General features: G+C 41.9%; 1 protein-coding gene across 3 annotated transcripts; it reads left to right on the top strand.

Moving 5' to 3' along the window:
• Nucleotides 1-328: 328 nt before the first annotated feature.
• znf81 (zinc finger protein 81) lies at nucleotides 329-11734 on the top strand. Of its 3 annotated transcripts, none has more exons than XM_031900631.1 (7): nucleotides 329-567; nucleotides 3243-3365; nucleotides 4630-4689; nucleotides 5264-5402; nucleotides 5901-6008; nucleotides 8031-8144; nucleotides 9929-11734. In XM_031900631.1, the coding sequence occupies exons 2-7, from the start codon at nucleotides 3252-3254 to the stop codon at nucleotides 11290-11292; spliced, it is 1899 nt and encodes a 632-aa protein (XP_031756491.1). In that variant the 5' UTR covers nucleotides 329-567; nucleotides 3243-3251; the 3' UTR covers nucleotides 11293-11734. The 3 variants fall into 3 exon arrangements, with proteins under 3 accessions (XP_031756491.1, XP_017948895.2, XP_017948896.2); XM_018093406.2 differs by having other exon boundaries at nucleotides 3240-3365; XM_018093407.2 differs by having other exon boundaries at nucleotides 329-571; nucleotides 3240-3365.
• Nucleotides 11735-11740: the final 6 nt, after the last annotated feature.

The raw sequence follows: 11740 nt of genomic DNA, 5'->3' as shown, positions 1-11740 counted from the left end.
TCAATTTACACTTTTACATTGCCTAGGGAGCACCCACCAATATATCTGACCTGTCAGCCACATACTTACTCCTGGCATCTAGGGAGACAGATTGCTGGGATACTGAAGATTATCTGGATTATTTTAGAAACGTTGCAGAATTTTTAATTGATCATATTTAGAAATTTCATCATTTCATGAGAAAAAGGCTCATATTTAGTGATAGTTCCCCTTTACAATTGCATTACCGACAATGCACACAAGATGGCGCTGCAGCAGCGCTGATGAAAGGAAGTGTACTTGGCTATGCAGCTTCATACAGAGCTGTGAGTGAGCGCAAATGTCGCTTATTTGCTGCAGCACAGACAATTGTTAAACAATATATGGACTTCTGCCCAGTGAGCTCTGCTTGGAATTGATCTAATATTCTGGGGATAGTTCACCCGTTACAGAATCATTTGCAAAAAAAAAGCGAGTGATGCCTGTAAATCGTGCTGAGAGAAGAACAACAAATCCCAGAATTCCCTTCAGGAAAAAAAATCCCACCCCTGAGCTCATTTCCTGTGCCACACGGGAGTCAGGCAGTAGGTAGGTATGTGCGTCTCTGCGCTGCTATTGTATCACTCGGGGTATGTACAGAGAAAGGAGCATTTAGCCCTGTGCCTGTAGGTGCCAGGGGGGTATATACACATGCACTTACACATACACTTATATATATATACACCAGACTGGCATTGGCCTCTCACTTCAGCCTTTCTGCCTAAACACCAATTTATGTCTGTTTGGCCAATTCCAAGTACAGGTGTAGGCTCTGTTGTCCAGAATGCTAGGGGGTTTCCAGATAAGGGATCTTCTGGTCATTTGGATCACCATACATTAAGCTTATTTACCATAAAGTACAAGGTACTGTTTTATTATTACAGAGAAAAAGGAATCATTTTTTTAAAAATTGGAATTATTTACCTAAAATGGAGTTTGTGAGAGATGGGCTTCTTGTAATTCAGAGCTTTCTGGATAAGGGATCCCATAAGTTACAAAGGTGGATGGTATATTAACTGCTCAAAGAGCAAAATAGAGGGATGCAATTAAAATAAAGTAAATAACGGATGGTAAGGTTTGCAGGAAACCCTCAGTCAAGGGTGATAAATGCAATTTAAAGTAATAATTAGAGAAGCAGTGTTAGGTAAGATTCAAAAAATCATTTATTAGGACAGAAAAAAGGGGGGCAGCCTAACGCGTTGTGCCTTGTAGGGCATTTACTCATAGGCAATATATATTGCTAATGGGGTGCTTTAATCAGTGACCCCACTGATACGTTTGTGCTGCTACTACATATTCATACATTCTGAGCAACATCGGCATATGATGGGCATGGGACATGACTGGGCCAGACTAAGGGGCTTATTTAACAATCCTACAGAAACAAGTACATGTGCTGGAGTCCTGAGCGGATCAAAACGTGCACCCCTTAGGGCCCATATAGAAAGCACTAGCACCTGAGGGAATGGCACCCCAGCACGAGGTACAGAGAGTGGTGCTGCCAGGCCTGGATTTCCACACTGGGCGCCCCTAGGCTGGCACTGCTCGCCCCCCCCCCCTTATTTGTGTGCCAATGTGCAGGCATGCAGAAGTTTTTTCTCGTCCGCTCCAGAGCACTGAGGATTGGCACGTGGGACTCCCTAGCTTGCAGTGTGCTCCTATCTCCCTTCAAGCACCACTGCATTCAGAGTAGGGTTGCCAACTTTTTCTAATGGTAATACCGGCCTTTATGCCTGGGGCAGGCTGCGATGTCATTTGGGGTGGGGCTATGATGTAATGGGCGGGAAATTTGATGGACTAGGCCTGGAATTGGGCCATTAAATGGGCAGGGAAATGGGGGGACTGGGTGGGGAAATGGGCAGGGTAGAGGTAGGCCTGGGATTATCAAGGCTGATCGGCAGTGGAGAAGGTGAGGAAAGTGTGGGATTTATAGGGTACCAGTGCCTGCCCTAGCTGGTGATTTACAGGCTAGAGTACAACTCTCTGCAAAGCAATCTGAGAGTGCAAAGAGCTGTGCCTCTGGTCAAAAGAAGCTGGGAGATAAGCAAAATGTACTTTGTGCCTGTTTATGTATTTTCTTTTGTACATAAGGCCTTGAGGTCACATACATGTTCTCTGCATATGTGAGTCCCCAAGGTACCAGGGTGCATGTGCTGCCCATTAGAGCCTGGTGCCTGTGGGTCTCCTGAGTACCCCACCTGTTGACCTGCTGAACTTCAGGTACTGGAATACTAGTAGCTAATATTTATAGGAGAAAGAAAGGCATTTTGGCATTTTATTGCTAACAGATCAGCCACCTTAGTGTAAGCTAGAATGCTATATTTATTCTGCAGAAAGCTTTACCATACCTGACATACCCTAGAAGCTCCTTTTGTTTGTTTAAGATAGCAGCTGCCATTTTAGCCTGTTGTCAGTAACTGCCGTGCTGCAGCTTTGGCTGCTGGTAGCTCAGATTACACAGCACAGGTGGAAGGGAGAGTGAGAGATGATGCGAGGGGAAGGAGAAAAAGGGGGGGGGGGAAGAGAAGAGCAAACTGATCAGACTTGTACCGTGCCCTGAGAGATTTTTCTAAAAGAAGGAAGTCTGACACTGAAGAACGTGTACACAAAAGGAGACAAGAAATCCTGAGTTTCTTTTGATAGAGGACTCAGTACATCTTTTCTATGAGTGCTTATGGCTGTATTTACATAGACCTTTATGATAAAGTTTACTTAGTTTTTATCTTTCCTTCTTCTTAAAGAGGAGCATTGCAGGTAGAGGGAATTGTACAAATGCCCTCTACCCTATCACTGCCCTATCTGTATCTCTCCTTCCCCTGTAACTAATGCTGGGATCACACGCACATTTATTAGTGCTGTTCAGTTGGGAATGTATCAAGTGACATATTTAGTGGCGTTAAGTGAGCTTATTTACCAGAAGTGCACAAATCTGCACCTGGGTAGTAACTTATAGCAACCAATCGGTGATTAGCATGTTTGTGTGAGGTAGACCAATGAAAGCCAAAATGTGATTGGTTTCTAGGTGCAAGTTTGCCCACTGGTACCATATGAGATTAGGCCGACCTTAAATTTATGGGTGATGTTTTGCAAACATCAGTTAGAGCTTTGGCACATTCACAAGGCTCCCTAGCAGCCACAGGGTCTGCTGTCATTGCTTTGCACATGGTTATATTATCTCATTATGGGATCTTTTATCCTTTTTTTTTTTTATTCCTTTTCAGTAGGTTGCACCCATGCAGCACCTGTTGGACCCAATAATACTCAACACAATGAATAAAGATAAGAAGCAAATGACTGAGAAGATATTGAATCATGCCCTGGGTATTATATTCTTACTCACCGGCGAGGTATGAGCGATTTCTATTCCTTGTGAAATATTGCACTAATTTCTTATAAAATCTTTATATTGTTTCCTGTATTTAGTTATAATATGAGAAATGTGCTTCACTGTACTCCCTGCTTCAAGATGAACCATCCTTATATTACTTTTAATTTCTATACAAGTTCTCAGCCCAAAATGTATCTTTAATGCCAGATCCAGCTCCCCTCTTTCTCTTGTTTTTAGGGCAGTGGCATAGCACAGGTAATTGCTCCCTTAGGTCTAGGCTATTCATTGTGGGACTGGGAAACAGGGTCGTACTGGGCCGTTGGGGCACCAAGAAAAAACCCTGTGGGCAAGGCCGACCCTGACCTGATGTAGGAGTGGAAGGCAAATAATTTGAAAAATTATAAACAATGAAGACCAACCGCAAATTGCTAGGAATAGGACACTCTACAACATACTAAAAGTTACTGTATAGGTGAACCACCTCTTTAAAGTCAGTGGGGTGAAGGCAGATTGGCAGCATCAAAGCATTTCAGTGAAAAGAATGCACCTGACCAGGACAGGGCCTACCAGGAGTCCCCCCCCCGTACTCCAATGGACCAGTCTAAGCCTGTTTCCATTGATAATGCAGGTGATGTCTTTTAACTAGGCAAACCTAATAGAAAGGGTAGTTGATGATAGTAATGTCAGTTTTATATCTCTGCCAGAATTGCCTGATAATTATCACTTGTACACCTGGGCGCCTGATAGTCTTGGGTTTCCATTTAATTTAACTGTGCATTAACCAACCCAGGGGCAAGTACATTTCTACTGTTTAGTTATATCTTATTAATGAGTTTTGGGCTATGATAGAATGTACAGATAAGTGATCTCTTACCTACAGCCTTTCACCTGTTACTGCTCTACAGGTGTGAGCTCCACACTCGTGTGGGTCTTTCCCCAATATTCCCATTTAGAGGTGGACAATATCAGATGCCGGCTGTCGGGACAAGGACCACATCGTCGCACTGATGCACTCCTTGCCCTGACCAGATTTTTAAACCTCAATCAACATCTGGACAATTTTTAAGTAGATATCTCATGGTCCCATACATGGGCCAATAAGTTTGCCAACTGATCGCCTGCAGCTTTTATTGGCCCCTTTATGGCCATTTTTGCTCAGGAGTATTGCATGAGCTAAACAAGGTTCTGGCCAAAGGTGGACCTTCAAGTGGGGCAGGAACCAAAAAAGATTGACAACCTCTGCCTTACGGCACTTAACTTATGAGTCTGTGTCTCATGTACAGGAATACATCATTGTGAAGAAGAATTATCCCCACAGTAGCATTCAGCTGCTAACTGGAGAGGTGAGCTCTTCTATTCTACTAACTCTTTTTCAATCTGTTGTGTGTTGTCATAAAACATCTCACAAAAAAAATACTGTAAAAAGTATCTGGGCACCTGCCCAACCAGTATTCCAGTCTTTCTGGGCCTTTCATTGAGCATGGCCCCTATATGGACTCGTCCTGTGACTCTTCCCCACTGATAGCAGCACTCAATACATATATTTATATTTTTGGGGCCTAATGGAACTGGTAGATTTATTGTAATTTTATTTCCATAATATAGATTGTAATCAGCCCAGGTTTAAGGAGGAGATAGCTTGATAGATGGGTTGTAGCCTTCATATAGTTATTATATGCAAGTACTGTATATTTAATAAATGTTAAAATTTTGTGTTAATTGAAATTTCTATTACTTTATATTAAAATTCCATTATTTTCTCATAATCATTACTGCACTGAAACACACTTCAGCATTTTTGGGCAAAAAAATCACTAGAGAAACAGGATGGCTCAGTGCGGTGCGGTGTTACACTGTATGTGCCACAGCCCTTAGATGATCCAAGGAGCATTGGAGTACAAATTCATTTGTTTTTAGGTTCCAATAAAGTGTGGGGATGTTGCAGTCTATTTCTCCATGGAGGAATGGGAGTACATAGAAGGACACAAGAAGCATTACACGGATGTTGTAACAGACAATCAGAAGTCTTCAGAAGTTCCAGCACAAGAACACCCTGGTAACACTTTCTTATGAGGTCTATGGACTTTAGGGGAAAAACACTGGTGGTCCAAATGTCTCTATTTGCTGCTTCAGATATAAATGTACGGTAAACACTTTGCCCTTGGGGATTATAGGCAGATCACAGCTCAGAGAGGTTTGACTTGAGAGTCTTGAGAGAGTGAAACTGGCTTATGGGAACTATTGAAGCCTTTCTATGAGTTAAGCTGCCCATGCACATGCCAATAACATAATAATCACAACGTTTTGTATGACTTTGATATGGATATCAGTCAATTCTGGAATTATTCAGTTTAGCAAATGGACCCTGTCGGCCAGTTCATGGTGCATTGAAACAGCAGCTTGCACAAACAATAAAAGGAAAGCAGCCATACTATGTGTGACTCCTCATCCAATCAGCCAGTGCAAAAAGGGTACACGGACGGTATGCGTATGGCCGCTTTTATATATAGAAGCCCTTATTTGGTAATATTGTTGAAATCTCTTTAATTTCCAGGCCTTTGTGACAGAAATCAAAACATGGCGGCAACTAATGACGTGGACAAAATGGAGAAACATGGTAATGCTGTTCAGCAGGATCCTGTTGGTTCAGACACTGGCCCAGGTGGGTAATAAAATCATTCTGCTGGGGTATTTTGGTATCAGATGGAATGAGTGCCAGGGAACCTATTTGTAATAGTAATAGGTTATATTGTTATATTTATAGTGTTTTTCAGTTACATTTTAATGAACATTCTGCCACTTATTACATATTAGGTATAATTTACAAAGTGCAGGGTACAAGGTGCAAAAAAACCTAAGCAAACCACCATATTTTTGTTACGCATTTGCCCCTCAGCCCTGCACTTTTCTAAATTGAATAGAGCACTGCAGCCTACATGTGCCCTATGAATACAGGGCTGCCTGCATTTGGTAATGCTGTATTCATGATAAGTGGTTGAGGATGGGAATTAGGCATCCTCACGCCTGCCTTTTACCCATCCCTTAGGTCAGTGGCCCATGTACAGATAAGTCGCCAGCAGAAGCACTGATTTACTGCAGGCAGCCAGTGGCCCACAGTGGATAATCTCGGCTACCGTGTGCAACTAATCTCCCAGTAATACCTTCCCACCGGCAATAAAGTGCATCGCCGGTGCGAAGGCACAAGTGTTGCTTCGTTTTCCTGCAGGGTGAATAAGTACAGAAATGATGAAAACAGCAGCACACCAGTTTGTTGAAAAAGTGATAACTTTACTTAAGTGCCAAATGCAACATTTCGGGCTTCAATCCAGCCCTTATCAAGCCAGCTCATTCTATTTGTTTTCCTGCAGGAAACTTAAGACGACTTCAGAAGAACAAGATGTGTATGCCTACCCACCAGAGAGTCACTTTTATTGCTGGTGGAAACACATTTCAGGAAGTTTAGTTTCCCGCTGAAACCGAGATTAACCGCAGGCGACTAAGCTCCCCATGGGCCAACCCCTTTAAAGAACATGTAAACCCCTCACAAAAAAATGTAATCAATGAACAGCTTCTTTTAAATTTTTAATTACCTGCCACTCCCGTTGTTCAAAGGTTAATAGTAAGGCTGCAGCCTCCCCTTAAAGGAGGGCTAATAAAGAGTTAATCTCAAGCTGCAGGCATACCTTCAGTTGTCTCAGTAGTGCCCTTAAGTCTCCCCATATTTCTCCTGTTCAGATGATCAGAAGCCAAACGGGAAGAAAAACGCTGAGCTCTGTAAAGAAAGTTCCCATAATGCCTCACACCTGCACAGACACCCAGACCAAGTGAACATGCTCAGTTAGTATGACTATGAGTCAGCTTCCTGCTGATTGGCTCAGATCCAAATTCCTAAGGGGAGAGAGTGAGTTCTTAGCATTCTTGAGGGAGGGGGGAGCAGGAGAGAGCAGAGAGCTGTGTGTCTCTGGCACATGAATTACAGACACAACAAATCTTTTGACAGAGAAGTCAGTGCAGCGTTTCTGTGAGTGCTTATGGCTGTATTTACATAGACCTTTCTGATAAAGCTTACTTAGTTTTTACCTTTCTTTCTCCTTTAATCACTTAGATTTCCTGCTCCTCCTGTTACCCATTCAGCCCCCTCCCTCAGGAACTGACTTTGGCTATTGGCTACTGAGCATGCTCAGTTCTTCTCAACTCAGGTTACAAAACACACCCTCCAGCCTAGCTGATGGCACTGCAGGTTTCCATAGAGACTCTGCTCTAGCTTTGCACTTTTTTCCCTAACCTCCTCTCCTGAGCTCAGTTTAACCATTACCTTTAACTTGTATGTTACTTATATATGCAAGTTGGGGAGCACTGGTGGATGCAGGCTGAAATGGAACCTTGTACATATTACATGCCCCATGGGAGGCAGAAAGGACAGGTCTGCCATTGGCCTACTAGCGTTGCACTCTGCACCTAGCAACAATTTATTGGAACCAGATTAGCCCACGTATGTCCAGCTTTAAATACGATGGCAGATCCTGACAGAAGCAATAAATATACGTTAACAATTGTTATACGTGTACAAATGTTATTCCAGGCTTAAGCTAACTTAGCATTTATATTTGTTTTTAAAGGGTGTTTTTTTAAAAAATAAAAGGCATGTAGTAATGATTGCAGTGTGGATCTGTATTTATTCCAGCAAATACACAGAACAAAGCTCCAGAAAATGTGCTTATTGCCAAGGAGGAGAAAAAAAAGACTGAGGATTTAAATAGAAATCAACATGGGAAAGTCCATTCTGTCTTTTATACCGGTAAGAGATGATAAAAGTAATAATTCTAAATGATGTGTGTATTTTGCTTAATTGTCAGAAAATAAAGCTACTTTTAAAGGGAATCTCTACCCAAAACATTCTAAACAAGTTCAAAGCAACACGTTCTATGCAACTTTGTAATAAAAAAAAAATCCAGTGGTTTTAAAGTTAGGTGTAAATATCATTGCAGCTAAAAGCGGTGTTTATCCCTTATTGAGTCAGTAGCTTGTATGGGCCAGTGGGGCTCATTTATTAACACTGGGCAAATTTGCCCATGGGCAATAGCCCGTAGTAATCAATCGGTGATTGGAATTTTCCAGTCAGCTGCAGGCAGAACAGTGAATGCAACAATTTGATTGGTTGCCATGAGTTCTTTGGTAAGTGGATTTTACCATGTATGGGCTGTGTCTGTTAATGCTCACCACTTGTTTGGTTTGGTTGCACCCACATGCAGAGCCATATCGCTCTATTCCGATCACTGGGCCCAGGGTATACAGAGGACCACATCAATATGTCGACATGTTACTCATCCGAAAAGATTTTCAAACCTGCCCCATTAATATGTGGCTTAATTTCCCCCAGATATTGGTCAGGCAGGCTGACTATATGGTCCAGAGGTACCAAGTTGGCAGCTTTTATTGGGCCTCGTATTACCCCCTTAACATTTCTACTGTGTATTAGAAAGTTATGGGAAAGTTGCATAGAATTACAGTTTTTTCATTAGGCAAAAAACTGGTTTTGGGGTAGAAATTTCCTTTTATATAAGAATTTTTTCTCTTGAGTGTTTGACAGCCTCCCAACCATCCATCGTGTTGTACTATAGGAAAGGAAAATCGGCAGGATATATGTTGCCTATATAAATGGGAGGGAACTCTCACTTGTTAAGTAGGGATCCTTAGCGTAATGGCACTCTCTGCACTTTATTTGCATCTACATAGTAACAAGGGATCCGTGCAGGAACTGAAGTGATGATAATGCTCAGATCTTGCTTTTATCTGGAGCCGGAGCCAGGCCAAGTAGTATTGCTGCCCAAGGCAAACGCTACCTACCACTTTGCTTGGAACTGAGCCCCAACTCAAGACTTTGCTCTGCTCTTAGTTTCTACTGCATGTGGAAGAATGTCTTGGGTAGACTGACACATATTTGCACAGGCTGGTATTGGAACCCCGGAGCTGGCACCACCTTCAGGTGGCTGTAGCTCCAGGATTCACCTGCTTCAGGAAGCGCTCCTGTGCTCAGTTTGGAACAGACTGAGTGGGGCCTAGTGCCAACTGTGCCGAAGTTCAAGAACCAGCTTTGGACGCAAGTACATTAAAGGGATGGTTCCCCTTCAAATAAACTGTGTGTTACAGAATGAGAAATTCTTAACAACTTTTCAATTGGTTTTCAGTTTTTAGTTTGCGTAATTATTCCTTCGTCTGTTTACAACATTTAAATGGGGGTTGCTGACCCTGGATGCCAAAACCTGTTACTCTGTAAGGATACAGATTTATATTCATATTTCAGTCTCTCGCTTACACTGCTGCTTGGTTGCTAGGGCAGTTTGTACCCTAGTAACAAGATAGCTGCTAAAATTCCTATTTGGAGAATTGTTCAACAAAAAGCTAAACAATTTGAAAACCACATATGTTAAAAAATAAAGACCAATTGCAAATTGTCTCAATCATATTAAAAGTTAATTGAAAGGTGAACTACCTCTTTAATGATTGGGAACTTTTGTGCAATGACTGCAGGCAATTTAGCAAACTTTATTGGTAATGTTTCTTTCTCTTTTTTTCAAACAGGGGATTCGCATAACGGAGTCTGCACGAAACATGAAATGAGGCCCTTAAAAAAGAATTTATTAGGAGCTTCCCACAATGCAGTCTGCACATCAGATGAAAGGATGTGCATGAAAAGGAATATATTAGGGGATACCCATAATGCACTCTGCACATCAGATGAAAGGATGTGCATGAAAAGGAATATATTAGGGGATACCCATAATGCAATCTGCACATCAGATGAAAGGATGTGTATGAAAATTAATAAGTTTGGGGATTCCTACAGTTCAATGAATACATCTGAGGCAGTGATGCGTGTCAAAAGCAAAATATTAAACCCCCGCAGTGCACTGGGTACATCAGAGGAAGTGATGCATAGGAAGAATAATATATTAGGAGGCTACACTAATGCAGTTTGCAAATCAGAGGAAGTGATGCATACAAAAAGGGATATTATGGTAAGCTCCCACAATGCAACCCACACAACCGATAAAATGGTGTTTGGTAACACTCGCTTTTGTACAGAGTTTCAGGGCAGAAACTATGGAGTTCCACATAATGAACAAAAGCCGTTTGGAAAAGTCATTCTTACACCTTTTTCAGTACCTTGCCCACGTGGCTACAAAACCCAGGATCTGCGTGAGCAGTTTGTCGCTGGGAGCAATGATGGCGTATCCTATATTAAGTCCATGGTGAATGATCACCAAGCAAAACTTAAGGATGAAAAACCATATAAATATGAAGTTCAGAGACAGTTATCGCCCAAATGCAGAGATTCTGAGGAAAAGCCCCATAAATGTAACGTTTGCGGAAAGCAATTCCCCACCCTTTCAAAGGCTTCCTCGCATTCGAGAATTCACAACAAGCCGTTTGTGTGCCCAGAATGTGGCAAGGGCTTTCCTTTTAGGTCCAATCTGAATAAACATCTCAGGACTCACACAAAAGTAACCCAACATGCCTGCCCTGAATGCGGCAAATACTTTGACAAAAGAACATTGCTGGAGAAACACTTCAGAACCCACACGCAAGAGAAGCCATATGTGTGCCCTGAATGCGGCAGATGCTTCTCTCAGAGGTCGTGCATGGAAACGCACTACCGAATTCACACAAAAGAGAAACCGTATTCTTGCCGGGAATGCGGGAAATGTTTTGCTCAGAGGGGACATCGCAATATGCACCAAAGAATTCACACAGGAGAGAAACCATTTCCTTGCCCTGAGTGTGGGAAATGCTTTACCCAAAGGATACATCTCGACGTCCATTACAGAGTCCACTCGGGAGAGAGACCGTACCCCTGCCCTGAATGTGGCAAATCCTTTACAACAAAGGCTAATATGGATGCACATCTGAAAACCCATGCTCTTTTGAACCCATGTGACCCCTAAATTGGGGATAATTTCATACATTTTAGTTTTGTTAGCCAGCAGTTAGCACATGCTGGAAAGGTGTGTATTATGGGTTATATTTATCATGTGCATAATATGGTGTAATCTCAGATTTCTCAAATGGGTTAAACTCAGTTGAGTAAATTGTATTTGGATGTTCCCAGCACTTATCTCCTAATCCCAGCATTCCTTGTTGTCACCAATCAGGCAACATTAAAAAAAAAACAAAACCTCAATATTTACATTTTCAACAGAAAATTGATTATCTAAATCCCACTGATTTCAGTCATATCACTTTCCAATTCAACAGATATTTATTCCATTTATGCACAAATATATCTCTCTCTCACACACAAAATCTGTATTTTTGTTTAGTTGTTTAGTTTATTTTGTGCTAAAATGTAATTTTCTTTAAAAAATATTGAATAAAACATTAATTGAAGTCGAC

This window comes from Xenopus tropicalis, chromosome 4 (assembly GCF_000004195.4).
Source record: "Xenopus tropicalis strain Nigerian chromosome 4, UCB_Xtro_10.0, whole genome shotgun sequence".
Classification (NCBI taxonomy): Eukaryota; Metazoa; Chordata; class Amphibia; order Anura; family Pipidae; genus Xenopus; species Xenopus tropicalis.
This window is presented reverse-complemented; position numbering and strand designations above follow the sequence as displayed.

Coding starts and splice junctions, on each gene's coding strand:
- znf81 (XM_031900631.1), top strand. CDS start 3,252: ATGCAGCACCTGTTGGACCCAATAATACTCAACACAATGAATAAAGAT. Junction 3,366..4,629: donor TATTCTTACTCACCGGCGAG/GTATGAGCGATT, acceptor TCTCATGTACAG/GAATACATCATTGTGAAGAA. Junction 6,009..8,030: donor TGGTTCAGACACTGGCCCAG/GTGGGTAATAAA, acceptor TATTTATTCCAG/CAAATACACAGAACAAAGCT.